This window comes from Eriocheir sinensis, chromosome 44 (genome assembly GCF_024679095.1).
Source record: "Eriocheir sinensis breed Jianghai 21 chromosome 44, ASM2467909v1, whole genome shotgun sequence".
Lineage (NCBI taxonomy): Eukaryota > Metazoa > Arthropoda > Malacostraca > Decapoda > Varunidae > Eriocheir > Eriocheir sinensis.
Window position 1 is genome coordinate 12,435,027 of NC_066552.1, and position 21,975 is coordinate 12,457,001.

Consider the following 21,975-nt stretch of genomic DNA (forward strand, 5'->3'; position numbering starts at 1 on the left):
GTGGGTTGGTGAGTCCAAGGGAACAGTGGATCAGATGACCGTTTACCGTTGATGAGGTTTCAGGCCCTGCTCCACCGCTGATGCAGCGCTCTACGAGGGCCGTCAACAATTTAAACGTTAGCCTCAATAATAGTCTTCGATGCACTTAATTCTCAAACATCGTAGTGAGTGAGTGTCTTAATTTCTTTTACGAATAATATCAATAATATTATATATAACAATTAGTTCAGTGTTCATGTCTGCTATTTTCATTATAGTATCACAATTAAATATTCAACAATTATTTCCAGCACACTGAACCTTCATCACACACAATTTATCTTTGAGTACAGACACTGATTAATAGCCATGATCGGTCATGTTACGAATTCTCTCAATTTCAGTCTGGAGAACTACACAACACTGGTCATTCGCTGAGTGGTTGATTTCAGGCTTCTTGTATCTCACACAATTTATGCATTTCTTCTCAGCCACGGTGCACTCCTGTGATTTATGATTGCCAGTGCATTTGAAACAATTTGGGACATCTCCATTGGTCTTGGCAGTACAGTTGGCCTCAAGATGGCCATATCTCTGACAATGATAGCATGCATGGTATCTGTCTCTCACTGTGTATATTCCCCATTCTAATTTTAGCTTGTCGTGATTCTTGTGAATCAGCTCTCTTACAGTTGGGTCACACCTCAAAAGGTAGTGCATCGTGCTGCCAGACGCAGGCTTGCTAAAAACCAGCTCAATCTTATCCTCAACACCCTCAATGGCGTGTAAGAACTCATTGCGGTCTAAGATGGTCTCCTTTATTTTTTCCTTGGTCTCCTCTTTATGCACATTGTATATCATGATCTTTGGTTTCATCTTTCCAACACTCTTGGTATTAATTTGCTCAACAGACTCCAGTTTTTGAGCAGCCTCATCCCTTGTGTTCATGACAGTGTTACTTCTATTTGTAAATCTTGAATCAGTTATTTGAATACCATTCCATGCCTGGGAGACTTCATCCTTCATGTCTGTTGCCTTCTTTTCCTGTGTAGAGGCCTTGACAACAAGTAAATTCTTCTTAACTTTCCTCTTACATTTGGTGACCTCAGCCCAAGTTGCATCTGCTGACTCCACATGCTCAGCCTGCTGCAATGCGTCCGCCACCTCCCCCAGCTCCTCCTTCACGCTCACTGCTTGTGACTCAACTTCTTGTTTCACTTCTGATATTTCCTTAGATAATTCCAGCTTGAATTCTTCCATTTTTTCCACAATTTTGGTAGCCAGAGATGCTTTATGAAGGCATGGGTTGCAAATCCAATTTATTTTAGGTATATTCTCTGACTTATTCCAGACAGATGAGCACACTTCACATGACACCATTTAGGGCACAGACAGCACCCTATCCACTTATCGCCTGTGGGATCTGCACAAACGTAACAGAACTCCACCGAGTTCTTGGTTCGGCCAGCCATGTCGACACAGCGCTTTCGCGAGCAAGGCGCAGCACATCCGATCAGTGCGGCGACTCACCACTCACACACAGATGAGTGCAACAAGGATGGCATCTCACATACAGCTCCTTCACAATATTCCCTCAGCTGCTCTACCAGGTGACCCTTTACTGGAAACATCAATCATAGATGAATGAAACATTAATAGAGGCAACAAAATACATCAGAGGTGACACTGGCCACACCCACCAGCCATGACAACCCCTTTGTTTACAAACACTGTCCAGCCGACTGTACATCCCCTTGGATAACGGCTCAGCACGGCTCAGCCTTGGTCTTGGCTCAGGCTGACACTGCCATCTTAGCAAAATTTGACAGCTCCACTGCTTCCACCATTATAAGGGCAATCCCACACCTGCCAATGGACCACCAGCAACGCTACACAACACTGTGCAGCTAAATGCTCAGCTGTATGCAGGGCAGCCCAATTCTGGAGGTGTTGGAAGTCTGGAGCAGGTATTTAAAATCTTATGCCTGTCAGATATTTGTAATTTTTCAAAGATTTTTCTTGGACTTCTGAATCTCTGAGTGGCCAGATTTTTCCCAGATGCTTGGGGTTTTACTGTGTCTGGAAAGTTTCAAATTTTAATTTCCATTATTCTATTTGTTATGATCATTTTATATTTGAACAAATAGGGGTTAATGTCCCCATAAAAACAAACCACTGCCACTTCCTCAACCTAAATGTTTGCTAAGGTAGAAATACAGTCTTATGACCATTTACTGATGTTTCTTTTTAGATTTTAAGGATAGACCACCTAGTCTGCATCATAAGGACTGTGTGGCTTGAATATCTATATAAATTTGTTAATATTCTCTCTCTCTCTCTCTCTCTATTTTTATGTGTACCTGAGAGAGCTGTTCCTCGTTGCAAAACGTCGTCTATGTTCTCCATCATGATTCGCTGCACATCGTTCAGGTCTTCGCGCAGCTGATGTAGGTGCCGTCTGCCTCGCTGGTCACTGTACTGTCGGCGCAGCTTTTGTATGTAAGTGTCTGTTTGGAAAATAAAGGCAGTGGTAGAATTTATAGAGCATGGAAGGATACTTTGCAGACATTTCCATATAAAATGACTCAGTAACTCTAGGCACACTAGTAGGCATGAGTCACCAAGTGAACCAAAGAACTGCTTAGAAAAGTAATTCTATCAAGCTTTGGCTGCATGTGATCACAATATTCTAGCATTATGGGTGCTATTTTCTGTGTGGTGCAGACATTGAGGTAGAGGAAGTTAAGAATTAGCTTATTCTTTTAATGGAAAGTGGCAGCCTGAACTGAACTGTCCATATCTCAATGGTTGTTCTTTCTTGAGTTGTATATGTTTACTTATTTATATGCAGATTACAACATACATGGGCAAATTACAACATACATGGTAAACATGAGCAATGGGAGACATGAGGAGTGTAATAGATTATATGGCTGTGGATAAGAGGTTGTGACAGGATGTAGTAGATGCAGAAGTTGTGAGAGGAATGTTTAATGGATTTGATCACTACATGGTAGTTGCCAAAATTAGGATGAAAAAGAAATGGGAAATCATACACACAGACCCCTCCAAACATTAACCCAGTGGCTGATTCTTGCACTACCTTGGCCGCTCCTACACAAAAAGATAGCTAGAGGAACATCCCCTTTTTGGGGTGCAGGGATTCCACACATCAAAGGCAGCAGGCTCACCCACAGCATAGTTACATCCTCCAACAGAACTGGGTTGAGGTCATGACAAGAGCCTCAACCCTGACTTTTATCTTTTGTCTTGTTTTTGGTGAGAGTAATGATCTACGTTGAGAGGTCGTAGGTCCTACTCGAACCAATCCAGATCAGGTAAGGGATTGGACTGACTACTATTTGTGGCCAAGAATATGGACCCCCTGAGAGGATAAACACCCTTGCCACTGAAGACAATCTCCCTAAACTTTTCTAAACCACACATAACTGTGAATTGAGCTGGCACCTGATCTGCCTCTTGCACAAATTCAAAGAATGCTCTGTTCATTTCTTCACACACCCTCATTTTCAAGTCAACACATTCCAGAGTCTACATTTAAATCTACTCCACCTCTTCTGAATCCACATTTCACTAGTGTCAGTTCTTTTCACCTCAACAAAGCTTTGAAAACAAAGGAGTATCATAGACAAAAGGTGCATCATATACACCTAAAAGTATTGCAATTGTAGTGGCAATGATGCCCAACACTTTCCATCAGGACATGCGAGTGCATATTCAAATCTGAAAAGTCTCAAATACAATTACTTTTATAACATATAGTTCCTTCACAGGAAGAAGAGTAACTCACCAAACTCAATGCAGGAGTAGGGACGTGTGGCCTGGGGTACTCTGTGCCCGTGCTGTGACAGAAACTCTGACGACATATCTTCTAAGAATGTGAAAGCTGTCTTTTTACTGAAGCCTCGTTCACACAGCACCAAGTGACACACGTCATTCTCGATGATGTAACTGCAAGGAATAAATATATATTTGATGTTTTATCTTTTATTGATGATTGCCAAAATGAAGTAAAGTTGTATTGCAATGGGGGACTTTGCAAACTCCATGTAAGTAGGGGGCAGCACTATGCCATTTGATCCCTTGGAGTGAAGGTGACAAATAAAATACCTCACATTTGCTTTTCTAAAATGGTTGTGAGGCAGAGTACTAAAATATTCTACAGTACCCTCATGAGTTTTGCACTTGCTTCGTACTGAAGGTATAGAGCTAAACTTGAGGATCGTGAAACTCTGGCTTCTGAAAACGCTGAAAAAGTGCTTATTTGTTCCAGCCTGTGGAAAACCTGACTTTTTTTCCCACTTTACTCCCTTGTTATCTCAAAATACATACCTTGGAAAAAGGTAGAAAATTGGAAGACAGAATGAGGGAATACGTACACAGCAGGAAGCACATAAGTTTGCCTGGTTTTGTTCTAGTTTGTCTACTTGTGATCTTAGTGCACGTGAGTGAAAACAGAAACAGTAAGCAAGCTGAACCTCTCTGCAAGCTATTTTGCGGCTGTGGCGACGGGTGCATGTACAACAGGCATTGAAAAGTCAATCATTATATTAGTGATTTAAAGATTTGTGACAGAAACAGTCAGCAGATTATTTCATAACACACCAAAAATTACCAGAAAAAATAAGTTCGTCCAACAGTGTCTCACGGGAGAAGTTCTGGAAATTTACAAATTCTCTGACGAAGTTTGGGTAAACACCCCTGTCCTCCTGTCTTTGAAGTCATAATTGTATCCAAACCGCTTCTTCCTTCCATTTAACTGCAGCAACAAGTCCAAAACTTGTGTAACGGCTGCACAAGCCACAACAACCCTTTAACAGATGACGCCACGTGGATACAGGGTGAATGCTTTGTTTACAGGCAACCGACCTTGGCCGTGTGTGACATACACTAAGAAAAGTTGGAGCTGCCGGTTGCCCCTATCTCCAATGCAGTTAGAGGAAAAAGGCATAGTGTGACACCAGCTTACGGACAACCAACAACTCGCTCCCGGTTGCATATTCCCGAAGGTTTGAACTATTTTTCAGCTGCACGCTACACTCCTCGCTGATTCGCCAGCTGGTTCTCAAGCTCTGCCCACCTCCAAATGTCATCTCTCTCTCTCTCTCTCTCTCATATATATATATATATATATATATATATATATATATATATATATATATATATATATATATATATATATATATATATATATATATATATATATATATATATATATATATATATATATATATATATATATATATATATATATATATATATATATATATATATATATATATATATATATATATATATATTTTTTAATACAGTAAAACCTCACCATTTGCGCACATATGGGCGGTCTGAAGGTGCGCAAATGGCGAACTTAATAACCTATGGGTAAAAATACATATGGGCAGTCATGGCCCAAAACACCCCCTACTGGCAGGAAACACATCATACTCACGGCCAATCTCTCGCTTTTTTCTTCCACTGTCCACCTTCTTAATCACTTCCACCTGTGCTATGGTCATCATTGGGTTCTTCTGGGGTTTAGGCTTCGATTATGCTGCATGCAGCATGATGGTGGTGCAAAGGTGAAGCAGAAAACATTGAATAATCGCAGTCACCATGAGACCAGGAGAAGCGATCGGGTTATGGCGGGAAATGACTTGTTGTGTACATTGGCAGCGTTCTTCACTGGAGGCAGAGGGCGCGCGGGTGGTAGACAGCTGTAGCTCGCCAGCGGATGCCATTTTGCTGCCAGAACAGCTAGTAAACGTCCTCAGAAGATCAGCGGATGCCATTTTGCTGGCAGAACAACTTGTAAACATCCTCAGAAGATCAGCAGATGCCAAATTGCTGCCAGAACAACTTGTAAACGTCCTCAGAAGATCAGCGGATGCCATTTTGCTGCCAGAACAACTTGTAAACGTCCTCAGAAGATCAGCGGATGCCATTTTACTGCCAGAACAACTTGTAAACGTCCTCAGAAGATCAGCGGATGCCATTTTGCTGCCAGAACAACTTGTAAACGTCCTCAGAAGATCAGCGGATGCCATTTTGCTGCCAGAACAACTTGTAAACGTCCTCATAAGATCAGCAGATACCAATTTGCTGCCAGAACAGCTTGTAAACGTCCTCAGAAGATCAGCAGATGCCATTTTACTGCCAGTGAGACGGCGTTACCATAGCGGTGAGGTGTGCAAATGGCAAGACCACCTGCGCAAATGGTGGGATGATGACCGCAAATTAAGGCTGCGTAAATGGTGAGTGCGCAAATGGTGAGGACTCATGGTGAGGTTTTATATATATATATATATATATATATATATATATATATATATATATATATATATATATATATATATATATATATATATATATATATATATATATATATATATATATATATATATATATATAGAGAGAGAGAGAGAGAGAGAGAGAGAGAGAGAGAGAGAGTGTGTGTGTGTGTGTGTGTGTGTGTGTGTGTGTGTGTGTGTGTGTGTGTGTGTGTGTGTGGTTTATCTTCCCTAATTGTGGGGTGAGGATGATGATTCACTGAACTGATAGCAAAAGCAAGCCAGATGGACTGTACATGAAGTTACTTTTCTCTCATGTCTTGCAAAAACTAGGACAGGTTGGGTATTTCATATATGAAATCCTGGATTGCAGTGTCTTGCATCAACTTTTAGTGAAAAATATGACAAGTTGAACACCTCATCTCTGAATTGTTGGAAGGTTGAAATGTTTTGTATTTCTCTTTTATATGTATACAAATTGACATAATCAATGCTAAAATATTTCCATAAATTCAGAAAGCTACCCACTGTGCTTGTGAATAGGAGACACTCACTGAAACACGTATGGCCCAGACTCTATGGAGCATCTGGAGGGGCTGTTGGGAGTGAGCTTCTTGAACAGCATCTTAGCTTGGTTCTGGTAGTCCAACATGCCTCGTCCAGACTGAAATAAAAGAAATGAAGCTCTTTTTGTATTCTAATACCTTGGCTATCTTGTGATTTCAATAATATATACAGTAAACCGTCGATATAACAGACCCGCTTATAACGGATTTCGGATATAACGGACAAGGTCAGAGGGTCAGAAATCCACAGAAACTGACCAAGAATAGGTTTTGAACCACCCGCTTCAGGTAACAACAGTCGCTTCTGCTGGCCACCTGAGCCTCCTCCCTTTATCTGCTGCCCCATCCTTCGGTTACCGTAGTCTTTTTCAGCCCACCTTATGAAATATTTTGCTCTTTGTGGTCTCTACTCAAATGAAGAACATATTTATAGCACAAGAAAGTCTTAAGCATCAATCCAAGATGTAAATGTAGTGGAAAATAGCCAAGTGTTTGTGAGTGTTGGTACTGACACAAATTAAGGCAGCCGAGGGGGGCTAAGACCCCAGTTAGGTAGGTTGGGTTACGTTATGTTTGGCACAGTAAACAATCGATATAATGGACTAATTGGGGGAACGTGGTCCGTTAATGCCGAAAGTTCGTTATAAGAGGCGAAAATTAAGAAAAAAGTAAAATAATACAAACAAACCTAAAAAACGTAGGTATATATATATATATATATTTTATTGTGTATGTTGTGTGCACATTGTCTGTATAGCCGCATAGCACACTTAGCGATGGACTGCAAGGCACTAAAGGCTGCCAGGTTGGCAGTGGGGCCCTGCGATGGGGCCGTATTGTGACGGGAATGGGCAAAATTTTACAAGTGAGCCAATCTCGTACTGGCAGATGAAACTTTCTTTTTTGTAGTTTTCGGTGTTATGAAATAATTTGATAACTGATTCTGTCACAAATCATTAAATGATTGACTTCTGAATGCCTGTTGTACACCTGCCATAGCCCGCAGCTGCAGCTGCTCCTAAAGATTTTTTTTTCTATTTCATGTGTCTTGCCATTTGTATTCATTTGATTGGCATGAAATCTTCACATATGATTGTTTATACTTTGTTCACTTACTGGAGAAGGATAAGGCATCTGGTCCCCGTTTATAAAAAAAAGTATTATCACTCAAAGGTGGTGGTGGCCGTGAGGTTGGTGTGAAGACAGAGTCATGACTGCTGCTTCTAGCGTTGCTTTCTTGCATGTTTCCTGGGTCTCCATTTTGTTCCAGAAGCCTTCTTCATGTTCATAAATCTGCTCATGGTCGCTTTGCGCTTCTACGTCATTGTATGTAAAGACGTTTTTGGGTTGTAGCGGAGCGAAAAATTTCAGCGTCCTCCCCAGTCAATGTCTGGGTGAGAACTGAGCAGCAGAGTGCGCATTTCACATTCGGTAGCTGTCACGAGTGGATAAAGGGGTGATGGATAACAAAATTTAGAGGGAAAATGACTATTTCTAATGTGAATTTTACTTGCATACAAGCCCTGCCTGAGAAATACCACGTGTGTTGGCGTAACAGTGCGGGGGTATTTAAATCTCTCAAAGGGACCTGTCTTTTTTTAATATTCTACAAAAATATGCTTCATTACCTAGTAGTACATAGCATCCCCAACATGTTGAGTGAGAAAAACTAATTTAGTCAGTTTTAAAAATATTCGTCAAAAAATACCCCCTGGCGCCCCCCTTCACTGTAATATGGAGGTGTATTATCGTATTTTGGAGATGCGGAGTCAATCTCCACAATTACCTTCACCTGGCAACACGAATCCATGAAGGAGATTCGAAATGCGGTTAGTTAGGATTCACGTGTTCGAACAGCTCGGGCAGGAGGTTTGAGAGCCTGCACCAGTGCTAGAACCCACAGTACTCTCTAGGGCGTGGCGTTGGACGGATCACAGGTGGCTAGTGGTTTTGCTTGCGTCAGCGATAAAACGAAGATACACCGTATTTGGTGCCATGGATTCTACTAGTAAGACAGAAACCTTGCGATGAGGTGACAACCTACTCAAACCAGTGCTAAAGCGAGGGCATGAGTGTGGCGTAGGCGGTGTGTGTGGGCGCAGCTGGCCGCGGGCGCCACGCCAGACCAGTGAGGTGAGCATCGTTTGGTGGTTTCACTACGCTTCTCTCCCTAAACACGCTTGGGCTCCAGTGGGAATGTGTAGTTTCCGTATGAGGAACACAAAATTCGTCGCAAACACTTATTTTAATGGTTGTGGGAGGAAACATCCCTAAATGTTGGGAATTTCCCTAGATCTAGTGTATTTTTCCTCTCCCCCCACTAAAAAAATGTGCGTTTGCAATGGATTTCATGTCCCCCACCCGAAACCCCGCATTACCCACAGGTTCCCAAGCTTGTTTTGGGGGTGACGGGGGAGTATGGGCAAAAACACTATAATTTTACTACCCACGCTTAGTAAACAGTCATCAGTGTCAATAATATGCTGGCAGCAATAACACATATCGTCAATTATACTCAATTATGAGTTAAAAATATTAATAATGTCGCAAATAGCCGTTTTATTAATTTACAAGATTGCTGATTATTATTATTAAACAGCCTTGAAGCTGTCCACCACCGAGAAAATTTGGCAGGCTTTATATAAACAAAACAGCTATTTACGACATTACTTATATATTTTAACTCATAATCGCCTATAATTGATGGTATTTGACATGCTGCCTGCATGTTACTGACACTGACGACTATTTACTATGCGTAGGCTACCATACATTATCCATGAAATCGGACACGCCGTGTGGCTGCAGGTTGCCGTCGTGTGATAATGCTCACTTCAGACTCGGGTGAATCGACTATGGTATGATATAATCAAGGCTATTTTCCAAGACCCTCCAGTGACCCTCAGGAACACTTTTTCGGCCATTATTTGGATTGCAACCATGGGTTTGGGAACCACTGCCCCAAGATAAAGAAGACTTGAGTATGCACGGATCGAGTGTATGGACAGAAGCAAATGGAGACATCTCCCACATTCAAAGACGATAATAGGTAGAAAGCTTGGGCCATAAGGGGGCTGACCTGCTCGTCATCCTGCAGGGAGGCGGCAAGGGGCAGGCCGTCAGAGGCCCGTGCTATCATCACCATCAACACCATGGCTGCTTCGGTGCACCCCGCACCGCTCGTCTCACACCAGTGCGTGGGGAAGTAACACAATGCAGTGCCTGGGGTGTGCTGTAGGCAAGATGACAAGTCGTTCCCAGCTGCCCGGCGAGGGGAGGTAGCACGGTGCGGTGCCCGGGGTGGGAGACAGACGTGGTGACAGTCGTCCCCAGCTGCCTGAGTCGCCTCCTGCCAAGTCAGCTGTGCGGCCTTAGGCTGGGGTCAGGCAGCAGTCCTGTCACCACACTTGCTACACTACCAACACTCTCTATCATCATAAAATTATCTACAAATGCTATGTATGAAATATATGTTGTAGTATGATGCCTTTATTTAAAAATAATTCGTACTTTTAGCGGGAAATAATAATACATCCACCTTTACGTGAGCCGGAGATATCTAGTGTTGTGATGTGTTGTCCGACCCTTGGAGGAAGAATACATGGAGTGGCCCTCAGCGATATATATATATATATATATATATATATATATATATATATATATATATATATATATATATATATATATATATATATATATATATATATATATATATATATATATATATATATATATATATATATATATATATATATATATATATATATATATATATATATATATATATATCTGTCTTGTCAGGGCAGTTAAGGTAGTGCTCTGCTACTGGTAACATGTAACCCACTGATCTCTATTGTAACTGGATTGGCTTTCTCTGTACTATAGAGGGGTTGCACTGACGTCACACTGCTTCGCTTTTGTTTTAGGAAAAACAACTGTCAGCCATTTTGGAAGGCAAAAGCGATCAGCTGAGCTCTTGCCCCCTGATATGATGGCTGGCCCATGCCCGTCTTCATAACAGAATCTTACTTGGTTTACTTGGTCGAATCTAGAGGGTATTCCTCACAGCTGTGGTGGTCCACCGCTGCAGCCGGCCCGAGAGTCCTCCCTCAGCAGAGCTATCTGGTCCGGCACAGAGTTTGAGGCTGCCCTGTAGGGATGGGCAAGTACCGTTAATTTGAGTACCAGTAGTACTGGTACCGAAAACTCAGGTACCGTTATTACCGGTACCGGTACCCAAAGGAGTATTTTTTTTGTATCTTAATGACTTCTGATGAAATTCCCAAATAAATTTCCTGTAAAGAAAACTCTCTCTCTCTCTCTCTCTCTCTCTCTCTCTCTCTCTCTCTCTGAATGAAGTGAATATTTATTTAAAAAAAAAAAAATAGCATGTATAGTTATTATGGATGTACTCGATCATAGTCTAATAACAATAACAATATATATTAGCAACCAAAACAAGAAAAAGAATCTTACATGAAGAATTATTCAGTAACTCCAACAAATAAATAAAATAATAAAATAATGGAAACGGGAGCTGTGATGGAAACGAAAAGCAGGACAAAATGGTGGGAACTTGGGGAGACGGTCAGCGAGGCCGTGACTCAGCAGCGAGCACAACATTCAATTAGGCTTAAAGCGTCTCCACAGGGCCCATACCGCATGGCGACGGGCGAGCGCCGAGCGTCACTAAGATCCAAACGGTACCGGTACTAGCGGCAATGCTCAGTGCCGAGTGATCACCGGTACCTGGTGCCGAAAAGAATCGATTCAGCCGGCACACGGGATCCCACCGCCTTTCACCAGTGAAATGCCAGAACTTTCTCTTTTCTATACTCCAACACGATCTCTGCGTGTAACGAAACACACGAGAAATTAATCCAGACAAGGAAAGGTTTGCCGGCGCCGGGGATCGAACCCGCGACCAGCGTAACGGGAGAGCCACGTACTCCTTTACCAGTCGGCCAAAGAGGTACCCCCCTGGCTAAGTGGGTTATGGCCTGGGAGGCTTGCCCATCAGGCAAGTCAGCATTACATTATATAATCACACTATGTAATGCCTGGGGGTTGCGATGGCATGTTCCTCCCTTCTCCTTTGTTGTTAAATGCAACAATGAACAATCAATCAATCAATCAATCAATACTACTTATGCTAAAACTCGTTTACTTAAAGTATTTCTACAATAGTAGGCTAATGGACCAAACTCGTGGTTTTAAGATATGGTAGTAGCCTTTTGGGGTGTCTGGGATGAATTCATGCCCTTGCATTTACTAGCAGTTTACGTCTTGATGCTCCCGGCGGCTCCTCCCACGTGTGAACGTATACTTGCTCCCGAGAGCACCCAGCTGGTCTAGCCGCTAGATCGTCGCGGCTGTATTGCCGGCCAGGAATTACCAGGTGTAAATTAAAGGCGGTGTCACACTAGCACTTTTTCCGTCAACTTTTTCCGTCGTTTTTCTGAAAATCGTCGATATCTTGGCTGCGGCCTGTCACACACAAACGGTGTTTCGTCTGAAACTTTCCGTCGGCACAGACCAAGGAATGTAAACAAACACGGAGTCCACGCTGCGGCAAAGATACGCTGCTCTGAACCTAATACTGTGTATTGTGAGACTTAGACGAGCTAAACAAGCCAAAAAGCGTGCATAGATGCGCTCATGGTTGGCTCGTCGGGAAAGAGAAAGTGTGTACCACAGGCTGTTAAAAGAGCTGAGTTTAGAGGATCATGAGACTCTGAAGAATTGGATCAGGTTGGACAAGAGCCAGTACCACAGACTTCTGGAGTTAGTGACACCTCTTATTGCCAGAAGTGACACCAGGATGAGGAAGGCTGTCACTGCAGGAGAGCGTTTGAGACAGGTTGAAGCCACGCGGAAAGTCTCGGTCTTGGTCTTGGAAATGTAAACAAAGGCGAAAATTTGCAGGCGGAAACGATCCTGATCGTCTGACAAATTCATGCGATAAGTTCATGCGGAACGATGAAAAATCGACGGAAATCGCATTAATCGACGGCGCCTTAAGCCGCCTTGACAAAACCCACAACATCCCTTCTCAAGACTCCTGTGACATCAAGATCAAGGAGGAGGACGGCAAGGGAGTGGATGGTGCTGCTGCTGGGGCTCAGTGGAGAGACGAGTGGACGAGTGAGTGATTGAGGCGGTAAAAGAGTTCTTGGAGGGCATGTGGCGTGCAAGATGTAGGGAATGATATCTTGCCCCGAGAACATAGACTTTCCGCATGTTTTGTTTTCTTTTCAATCAATCACAGGAGCAGGGGGCTCCCGTGGTCCCGTGGTAGAGTCTCCGCCTTGCGCTTCGGCGGGATGCTGTAGCGTGAGTTCGAGACCTATCCCGTGCCATGGGGGTGGAAAGGTGGGCTCTTTCCGACACCCTCAGCCCCGTTGTTGGGCCTCCTCCTTGATATAATTGGGTATCTCTCTACCAGCCGTCTGGGGGGTTGCGTGGCATGCACCGCCTTCCTCCACTGGGGTATATCCCCAGCGAAATACCGAAAAAAAAAAAAAATCACAGGAGCTGCCGATGCAAAGGCCTGGCTGGGGAGAAAACCCGAGCCTCCTGTGACATCAAGATCAAGATCAACGCTGCGGAGTCTGCCACGTCTCCACGCCCACCCAGTGCCCCCACGCCTCCACGCCCACCCAGTGCCCCCACGCCCACCCAGTGCGTATTACAAGGTTATCTATTTCAAGCTTTTTGGGGGAGGTTTAGGTGATGGGTCAGTAATATTCCAGAATCACACCCAAGCTAACCCATTTCAAGTTTACCTGTTTCAAGCTTTTTGTGGCTGAGGTGACAGCTTGGTATTATTCCAGAATCACACCCAAGCTTACCCATGTCAAGTTTACCTGTTTTAAGCTTTTTGTGGCTGAGGTGACAGCTTGGCATTATTTCAGAATCACACCCAAGCTTACCCATGTCAAGTTTACCTGATTCAAGTTTTTTGTGGCTGAGGTGACAGCTTGGTATTATTTCAGAATCACACCCAAGCTTACCCATGTCAAGTTTACCTGTTTCCGTTCACCGTTGATGAGGTTTCAGGCCCCGGTCTGCCACCGTAGCAGCGCTCCACAGGGCCGCCAACATTACAACAGTAACATTAGCACCTAATGTTGTCCTCAATCCTTATGTTCGTAAAATTCTAGTGTTTGCCCATACTCCCCCTCACCCCCAAAACAAGCTTGGGGACCTGTGGGAAAGCGGGTTTTGGGTGGGGGACACGAAATCCGTCGCGATCTCATTTTTTAGGGGGGGAGGAAAAATACCCTTGGTCTAGGGAAATTTCCTTCACTTAGGGATTTTTCCTCCCATGACCACTAAATTAAGTGTTTGCTGCGAATTTCGTGTTCCCCATATGGAAACCACACATTCCCACTGGAGGCCAAGCTTGTTTTGGGAGTGAAGCGTAGTGAACCCTTCAAACGCTGCTCACCTCACCGGTCTGGCATGGCGCCGCAGCCAGCTGCGCCCCAAATAAACTGCCTACACCACACTCATGCCCTCTCTTTAGCACCGGTTTGAGTAGGTTGTCACCTCATCGCAAGGTTTCTGTCCTGATGGTAGAGTCTATGGCACCAAACACAGTGTATCTTTATTGTTCATCACTGACACAAGCAAAACCACTGGCTACCCGTGATCCATCCAACTCCGTGCCCTAGAGAGTACTAGCTGTGGGTTCTTGCGCACGTGCAGGCTCTTGAGCCTCCTGCCCGAGCTATTCAAACACGTGAATCCTGACTAACCGCATTTCGAATCTGCTTCACGGGTTCGTGTTGCCAGTAAGTGAGGGCAATTGTGGAGATTGACTCCACTCCTCCAAAATATGATAATAAGCCTCGTATATATTATAGTTAAGGAATGAAATACATGTCCCTCAACCATAATATGAAGGCGTAAGTATACTTAAAAGTAAAGAAAAAGGGGGGAATCGGTTCTCTTAGGTGGGGAGCATTGTAAAACTAACTGAATGTTGCATAACCTAACCTCTAACAGGGGGCTTTGCCCCCCTCGACCCCCTGCTAACCCCCCTAGACCCCCACACATATGATGCGCCGGAAAATCGTGTTTTATTGGTGGGGGAGCATATTTAACTTACTCTAATTGAACTTTACATAACCTAACCTCTAACAAAAAGGCTTTGCCTCACTCGACACCCCTGCTCGCCAGGGGGGGCCCTCTACATGTATGATGCGCCAGAAAATCATGTTTTTTTTTGGTGGGAGAGCATATTTAATTCACTCTAACCTAACGGGGGGGGTCCAAATCCCCCTGAGCCAGTTTTCTGCCATGGTGCGGTGCACACCTTTGGGCAGAGTTGCCTTTGTCCTTCTGTGTGGGGTGTGCGTGTCCTCAAAATCGCCTTTCTCAACTCTTCTGCCCGTGACCGGAAGATTACCAAAATGAGACGGCTTTTTTCAACTTCACCAAAGTCAAAAACATGACATAGGGAGTTTGTTGATGAAGGTGGCGATAAAACAACAGCTCTTGCTAGTTTGTGTTTGTGGTTTATGAAGCCAGTGTGTTAATTTTGTAGTCTTTTTATAGTAAGGAAAGTGATCAGCTTAAATAGCTTGTTGAGCTGTGTGTCCTTTTTTAACCCCTTGACTGTGGATTTCCTACAATAAGACATCACCCTGCTACAGGAATGGAACAAAAAGTGGCTGCTACAATTCACTGAAGAAAAATGTAAAGTCATGCACCTTCGGAGGGGATATCCAACATACCAATACCACATGAGAAACACTCCATTATCCAACACAGAGGCAGAGAAAGACCTGGGAGTATATGTTGCCAGGCTAACAGTGAAAGCCAAATCCATGCCAATCACAGCTGATGGGTTAATTAATAGGTACTACTTGTTATGTCTAATTCTCTCTCTCTCTCTCTCTCTCTCTCTCTCTCTCTCTCTCTCTCTCTCTCTCTCTCTCTCTCTCTCTCTCTCTCTCTCTCTCTCTCTCTCTCCAATATTTGATAATGTCTTGTTGTTTTGGCAAGTGTTTGTTGCATCCATTGTTTTGCTGTGGACTTTGTACAGCACAAGTGCTTGCATTATTTAGTCTCTTTATTGAGCCAGAGGCCTTCTAGTAGTCATGGAGGTCACAGCATCCCAGGCAGTGGACAGCCTGGGTCTGGTCCCCTTGTTCGGCACCTTTGCTGCGTCTTCATGGAGAGCAAGAGGGAGCTTTCTTCTTTACTTCTTGGCCTCTGAGAGTGTTTATTTGTCTCCAGAGTTTTTGTCTCCTTTAATCTTGTTGGTGACGATTTGATTTTTTCATGTTTAAACATGTCTAGTTTTATTTCATTTTTCTCTTTTTTTTGTTTGTTTTTGATCCACGTTATCTTGTTCTTTCCCTCAAAGCGTCGGTGCTCTGCACACTTCCCTGCTCTGTTCTTTCCCTTCCTTGATGCCCTTTTCTGTGGGTGGCTATTCTGCAGCATTGTTCTGTCTTTGTTTTCCGCTTCCCATATCCACAAGGTGCTTTTCAGCTGCCTGCTGCATGGTTGCCTCCAGGTTGTCAAGGGCAGCTAGTTCACTGCTCTGGGTCTATTTTGCCTCAGTTTCTTTGATGCAGTTGTCACAATATCAGGGTTGAAAACCAGTAACTGTGTTGTGCTCTGCTACATTTTATGGAATTTGTAGATGCTTTTGGTATTCAGTTTGAAGCATGTTTCTATGAGGCTGTGATCTTTGTCCCGACAGCCACCCCTGGTGCTGGTGCAGCAGCGAGGGTCTGAGGCAGGTGCCGTGCTGCGTCCTCACTGTCGCTGACTTCTGTTGCAGTGGAGGCTGCAGGGCCGGGCAGCAGCCTGAGGGGCCAGGACCAGCAGGAGCAGCCTGCCACTGCTGTGAGGATCAGTGCCAGACCATGCAGTACAGTACAGTGCAATTCCTTCATCATATTTTGTCCTAAAGAAAAAATTCAGTGCCATAACTTTGAACAGCACCTTGCATGCTTTGATCAGGGGTGCTCAGGAGAACCACCACCACCACCACCACTTTGCTACTGGCATCTCCAGCCATAAAGGAAAGGGAGAGTTTGAGTGAGAGAAGGTTTGAGACCGAGTGCTAGTTCACCAGACACAGCCTTGCACACACTGCTGAAGGGAACCATGAGTGCCAAGAGTATGGGAAAAGACTCCCTGGGAAGGGTGACCTCAACAAACACACCCACCTACTCTGGTGGAAGACCTCATGAATGCCAGGAGTGTGGCAAAGTGTTCAGTAGGAGGGGTAACCTTAACACACACACCCTTACACACACTGGTGAAAGACCTCATGAATGCCAAGAGTGTAGCAAAGTGTTAGGTCAGAAGAGTGACCTTAATAGGCACACCCTTACACACACTGGTGAAAGACCTCATGAATGCCAAGAGTGTGGCAAAGTGTTTAGTACGAAGAGCAACCTTAACAGACACACCCTTACACACACTGATGAAAGACCTCATGAATGCCAAGAGTGTGGCAAATTGTTCAGTACGAAGAGTAAGCTTAACACACACACCCTTACACACACTGGTGAAAGACCTCATGAATGCCAAGAGTGTGGCAAATTGTTCAGTACGAAGAGTAGGCTAAACACACACACCCTTACACACACTGGTGAAAGACCTCATGAATGCCAAGAGTGTGGCAAATTGTTCAGTACGAAGAGTAAGCTTAACACACACAGCGTTACACACACTGGTGAAAGACCTCATGAATGCAAGGAGTGTGGCAAAGTGTTCAGTTTAAAAAGTCACCTTAACAGACACACCCTTACACACACTGGTGAAAGACCTCATGAATGTCAAGAGTGTGGCAAAGTGTTCACTCAGAAGAGTCACCTTAACACACACACCCTTACACACACTGGTGAAAGACCTCATGAATGCCAAGAATGTGGCAAAGTGTTCAGTAGGAAGAGTTACCTTAACGCACACACCCTTACACACACTGGTGAAAAACCTCATGAATGCCCTGAGTGTGACAAAAGGTTTAGTGTGAAGGGTGAACTAAACAGACACATACTTACACACACTGGTGTAAGACTTCATGAATGCCCGGAGTGTGACAAAAGGTTCAGTTTCAAGGGTGACCTAAATAAACACATACTTACACACACCAAACCTCATGAATGCCTTGAGTGTGACAGAAGGTTCTTTTCTAAGTCTGCTTTGAACAACCATGCCGTCAGTCATTCTGATCTGAGAGAGTTCAAGTGTGATGTTTGTGGCAAACATTACAAGACCAAGCGGGATATTGCCAGGCACATGAAGATCCACTTCCCCTGAGGTGGTGTTGTTGAATTATAGGTGAAGAATAACTACAATCTTAATAAGAAGTTACTCATCTTTTTACAACGATCAATAAAGGATATTGATGTTAAAGAATATGTGAGTATACCATGTAAACATTAATTTTCTATTATGTATAATGTACTGTGCCAAGATGGCCCGTTTTTTTATTTCTTTTATTTATTCTTTTTTTATTTATTTTTTTTCCCCCGGAGAAGAATAAACAGGCGTGCAGTTCGAGCTCGAGTTTGCAGTTTTTCCTCTTCCACCTGGATTTTGCGGCTATATCTGGTGAAATTTTCAACAGGTTATGGGCCCATGTGTATCCAGCGTGCTCAGGAATGATGACTGCAGGTTAGACGAGGCTGATGACTTGGTAAATAACACAAACATAAGTAAGTGCCTGTAGTGCCTGGATGAACTGTTTGTGAAGTGCCTCTGATTTCTACCATGGCTGAGCTCAGAAGTGTTTTGGTACCCTTGGATGGTAGTAATTATGCTACTTGTAAGGTTAAGTGTAGGATGGCCCTCATTAAAGAAGATGTTTGGGGCATAGTTGAGGGTACAGAGCCTGTTCTGGAACAGACTGATACTACCAAATACAACAACTATAATGTGAGGAAAAATAGGGCATTGGCTATTATAGTGTTAGCTGTGGACCCGAAGTTACTTTATTTGCTAGGAGAGCCAGAGGATCCACAGGAGGTATGGAAGAAACTAAAACTACACTCTCTAGAAAGGAGAAGGTTGCGAGGAGACCTGATCGAAGTCTATAAATGGATGAAGGGCTTCAATAAAGGGGATGTCAATAGGGTTTTGGTTGTAAAATAACCAGATGGGACGTGTAGCAATGATTTCAAATTAGATAAATTCAGATTCAACGAAGACATGGGCAAGAATTGGCTTACCAATAAAGTGGTGCATGAATGGAACAGGCTTGGCAGCCATTTTGTGGGTGCCAATACCATAGATACATTCAAGAAAAGGTTGGATAAACTCATGGATAGTGAGGTAAGGTGGGGTTGAGAGTACAAGAATAGAGTGGTTCGCCACTGGAACAGCCTCCCTGCAGAAGTGGTTAGCGCAGAGAGCATCAACTCATTCAAGAAACGCATTGATCGCCACTTTGCTGCATCGGGAGTGAACTGAACGTATCCAAGAGTAGGTGCACAAGTGCTTTAATCCTCCCCTGCAAGCCACTCCTATGGCAAACGGATTGATTAAATCACTGAAAGGGAAAGCAGGCAGCCTAGTAATGAGCCAACAGGCTTTCTGCTGCCTGCTAGTCCATGTTTGCATGTTTCCATGTTTCCTCTTTCAACCACCTCCACGCCCTCTTCTTCCTCAACGTCCTCTTCTTTCTCCACGTTCTCGTTCTCGTCCTACTCCTCCTCCTCGTCCTCCTCCTCCTCCTCCTCCTCCTCCTCTTCCTCCTCTTCCAACTCCTCCTCCTCGTCCTTCTTTTTTCAGGGCAGTAGGGAGGCAGCGAGGGAAATAAATGTATTCATGACCCACTTGAAAGAAACAAATGAAGCGAATTCAGCGTTTCCACCAAATTGTTCCTACACCGGCCAAACTCCCCTCTACTCTACTCTCTCTCTCTCTCTCTCTGGAGTGCTGCAAATCATGTATTTTTTTCTTTCGTAATGGAGAGTAATTTTTAAGGTCTTGCCTGGAGAGAGAGAGAGAGAGAGAGAGAGAGAGAGAGAGAGAGAGAGAGAGAGAGAGAATTAAGGAGAATATTGATTGAAAGGTAGAAAGGAAAAACAGGAAAGGAGTGTGGGGAGACCAGGAGAGAAAGAGAGGGAAGGAACGAGGAAAGGAAGCAGAGGCATTCTAGTCTTCATCCACAGACCGACTTGGCTGACGTCAGCCGATAGAGTCGGTATGTCCGTATCCTCCTCTTCATCGGGCGTCGCCCAAGGAGGTCTCTCCGCGGAGGGACAACTGAGCTTGACTTTGACGGGCTCTATGAAGCCCGTGTCCACACCACAGAGCCAGTATGGGTTCCGCAAGGGGCGTTCTACTGGCGATCTTGCTCTCTTAACTGATTCTTGGTCATCCTTTTTTAGCCGTTTCGGTGAAACCTTTCTCAGTTGCGCTAGACATATCGAAAGCCTTCGATAGAGTCTGGCACAAGTCTTTGTTTTCAAAACTGCCCTGTTTCGGATTCTATCATTCTCTTTGTTCCTTTGTCTCCAGTTTCCTTTCCAGACGTTCTATCTCTACTGTGGTTGACGGTCACTGTTCTTCCCCTAAACCTATCAAGTGGTGTTCCACAGGGCTCTGTTCTATCACCCACTCTCTTCCTGTTATTCATCAATGATCTTCTTTCCATAACAAACTGTCCTATCCACTCATACGCTGATGACTCCACTCTGCATTATTCAACTTCTTTCAACAGAAGACCCTCTCAATATGAATTACATGACTCCAGGCTGGAGGCTGCAGAACGCTTAACCTCAGACCTTACTATCATTTCCGATTGGGGTAAAAGGAACCTTGTGTCCTTCAATGCCTCAAAAACCCAATTTCTCCATCTATCAACTCGACACAATCTTCCAAACACCTATCCCCTATTCTTCGACAACACTCAGCTGTCACCATCTTCAACACTAAACATCCTCGGTCTATCCTTAACTCAAAATCTTAACTGGAAACTTCACATCTCTCTCACTAAATCAGCTTCCTCGAGGTTGGACGTTCTGTATCGTCTCCGCCAGTTCTTCCCCCCACAGTTGCTATCCATACATAGGGCCTTGTCCGCCCTCGTATGGAGTATGCCTCTCTCTCTCTCTCTCTCTCTCTCTCTCTCTCTCTCTCTCTCTCTCTCTCTCTCTCTCTCTCTCGCCCCCCCCCCCCCCGTGTGTGAGTGTTTGTCATCATAATTCATATTATATATATATATATATATATATATATATATATATATATATATATATATATATATATATCTATATATATAATTTTCAGCATGTAACTATTTCTACTTCTTTTCCTTCTCCTCCCCTTATTTCCCTTTCCCTTTCTCACATTATTTCTCTTCCTCCTCCTCCTCCTCCTCCTCCTCCTCCTCCTCCTCCTCCTCTTTCTCTTCCTTGTCCTTCCCTGACACATTCCCCAACAAAACTCTTCTCCTTTTCTTTACTCCCTTCATAAATTCTTCCCTCCTGTAATTCTCCGCAAGCTCTCTCTTCTCTCCTCCACTCGACCCCTTGGCGTGAAATAAAAGCAATTTTAGTGCGTGCGAAATCCTCCTGCCCTTGGTGTGTGTGTGTGTGTGTGTGTGTGTGTGTGTGTGTGTGTGTGTTAGGGTACTCTACTGCGTTTCCCTTTGTATAATCTACCGAAAGGTGTTCGTAGAAGGGAAGAGACCAGCTGGATGGCCGAAGAGGACCTGGTGTTATGCTCCGATATACTCACGTGATCAGAATACTCCGTGCATCTCAAGACACTATTTCCACACTTTTCTCCTCCCACTTTCCCCGCCCACGCCCCTCCGTGGAGCAATGGGGAGCGCAGGATTAACTTTTCACTCTTTTCTCCCTTGGTCAACGTGTCTGACTACGACTCCACGGGCCCGGGTTCGAATCCAGACCGGGCAATCGGCGTGCAGCCCACCCAACTGTTCATCCTCCCTTTCGGCTGGTCGTTAAAAGGATACCTGGAGGAACCCGGGGAAGGTAAACTGAGGCAATCCCTAATTTCACAATGGCCCGTGTCCCGGTTAGTATTTTTTTACCCACCACCGGCTCAAAGAGGAAACGGCACCGTAGCCAGGCAGAGCTATAGGGCCAGTCTTACAGTCCAGTCCAGCACGTTTGTAAGCT

The 21,975-nt window shown here is 44.1% G+C and overlaps 2 protein-coding genes and 1 long non-coding RNA gene across 8 annotated transcripts in view; 1 reads left to right on the top strand and 2 right to left on the bottom strand.

Annotated features, from left to right (window-relative positions):
• LOC126980515 (vesicle-trafficking protein SEC22b-B-like) overlaps nt 1-10,235 on the bottom strand; it is an 11,222-nt gene extending 987 nt beyond the window's left edge. Inside the window, exons 1-4 of the mRNA XM_050830497.1 lie at nt 9,933-10,235; nt 6,842-6,951; nt 3,791-3,951; nt 2,340-2,486 (exon numbers count right to left, since the gene is read on the bottom strand). Coding sequence (XP_050686454.1) covers nt 2,340-2,486; nt 3,791-3,951; nt 6,842-6,951; nt 9,933-10,007 — 493 coding nt within the window. The 5' untranslated portion in view covers nt 10,008-10,235. The remainder of the gene's footprint in view (nt 1-2,339; nt 2,487-3,790; nt 3,952-6,841; nt 6,952-9,932) is intronic.
• Nucleotides 10,236-10,660: 425 nt separating this feature from the next.
• LOC126980518 (uncharacterized) overlaps nt 10,661-21,975 on the bottom strand; it is a 57,158-nt gene continuing 45,843 nt past the window's right edge. Inside the window, exon 3 of the long non-coding RNA XR_007733280.1 lies at nt 10,661-11,003. This is a non-coding gene — a long non-coding RNA (uncharacterized LOC126980518). The remainder of the gene's footprint in view (nt 11,004-21,975) is intronic.
• Nucleotides 12,438-21,975, top strand: part of LOC126980517 (zinc finger protein OZF-like) — a 32,217-nt gene continuing 22,679 nt past the window's right edge. Inside the window, exons 1-4 of one of the 6 annotated variants that reach the window (XR_007733279.1) lie at nt 12,438-12,997; nt 13,385-13,534; nt 16,572-16,717; nt 18,453-18,540. Coding sequence is in view for 4 of the 6 variants with exons in the window: in XM_050830499.1 (XP_050686456.1) it covers nt 16,982-18,142 (1,161 nt within the window). In the remaining 2 variants the exon portion in view is untranslated. Of the gene's footprint in view, nt 13,014-13,384; nt 13,535-16,571; nt 18,386-18,452; nt 20,964-21,975 lie in introns of those variants that run through there. The other 5 variants (XR_007733278.1, XM_050830499.1, XM_050830498.1 and 2 more) reach the window with 5 other exon arrangements.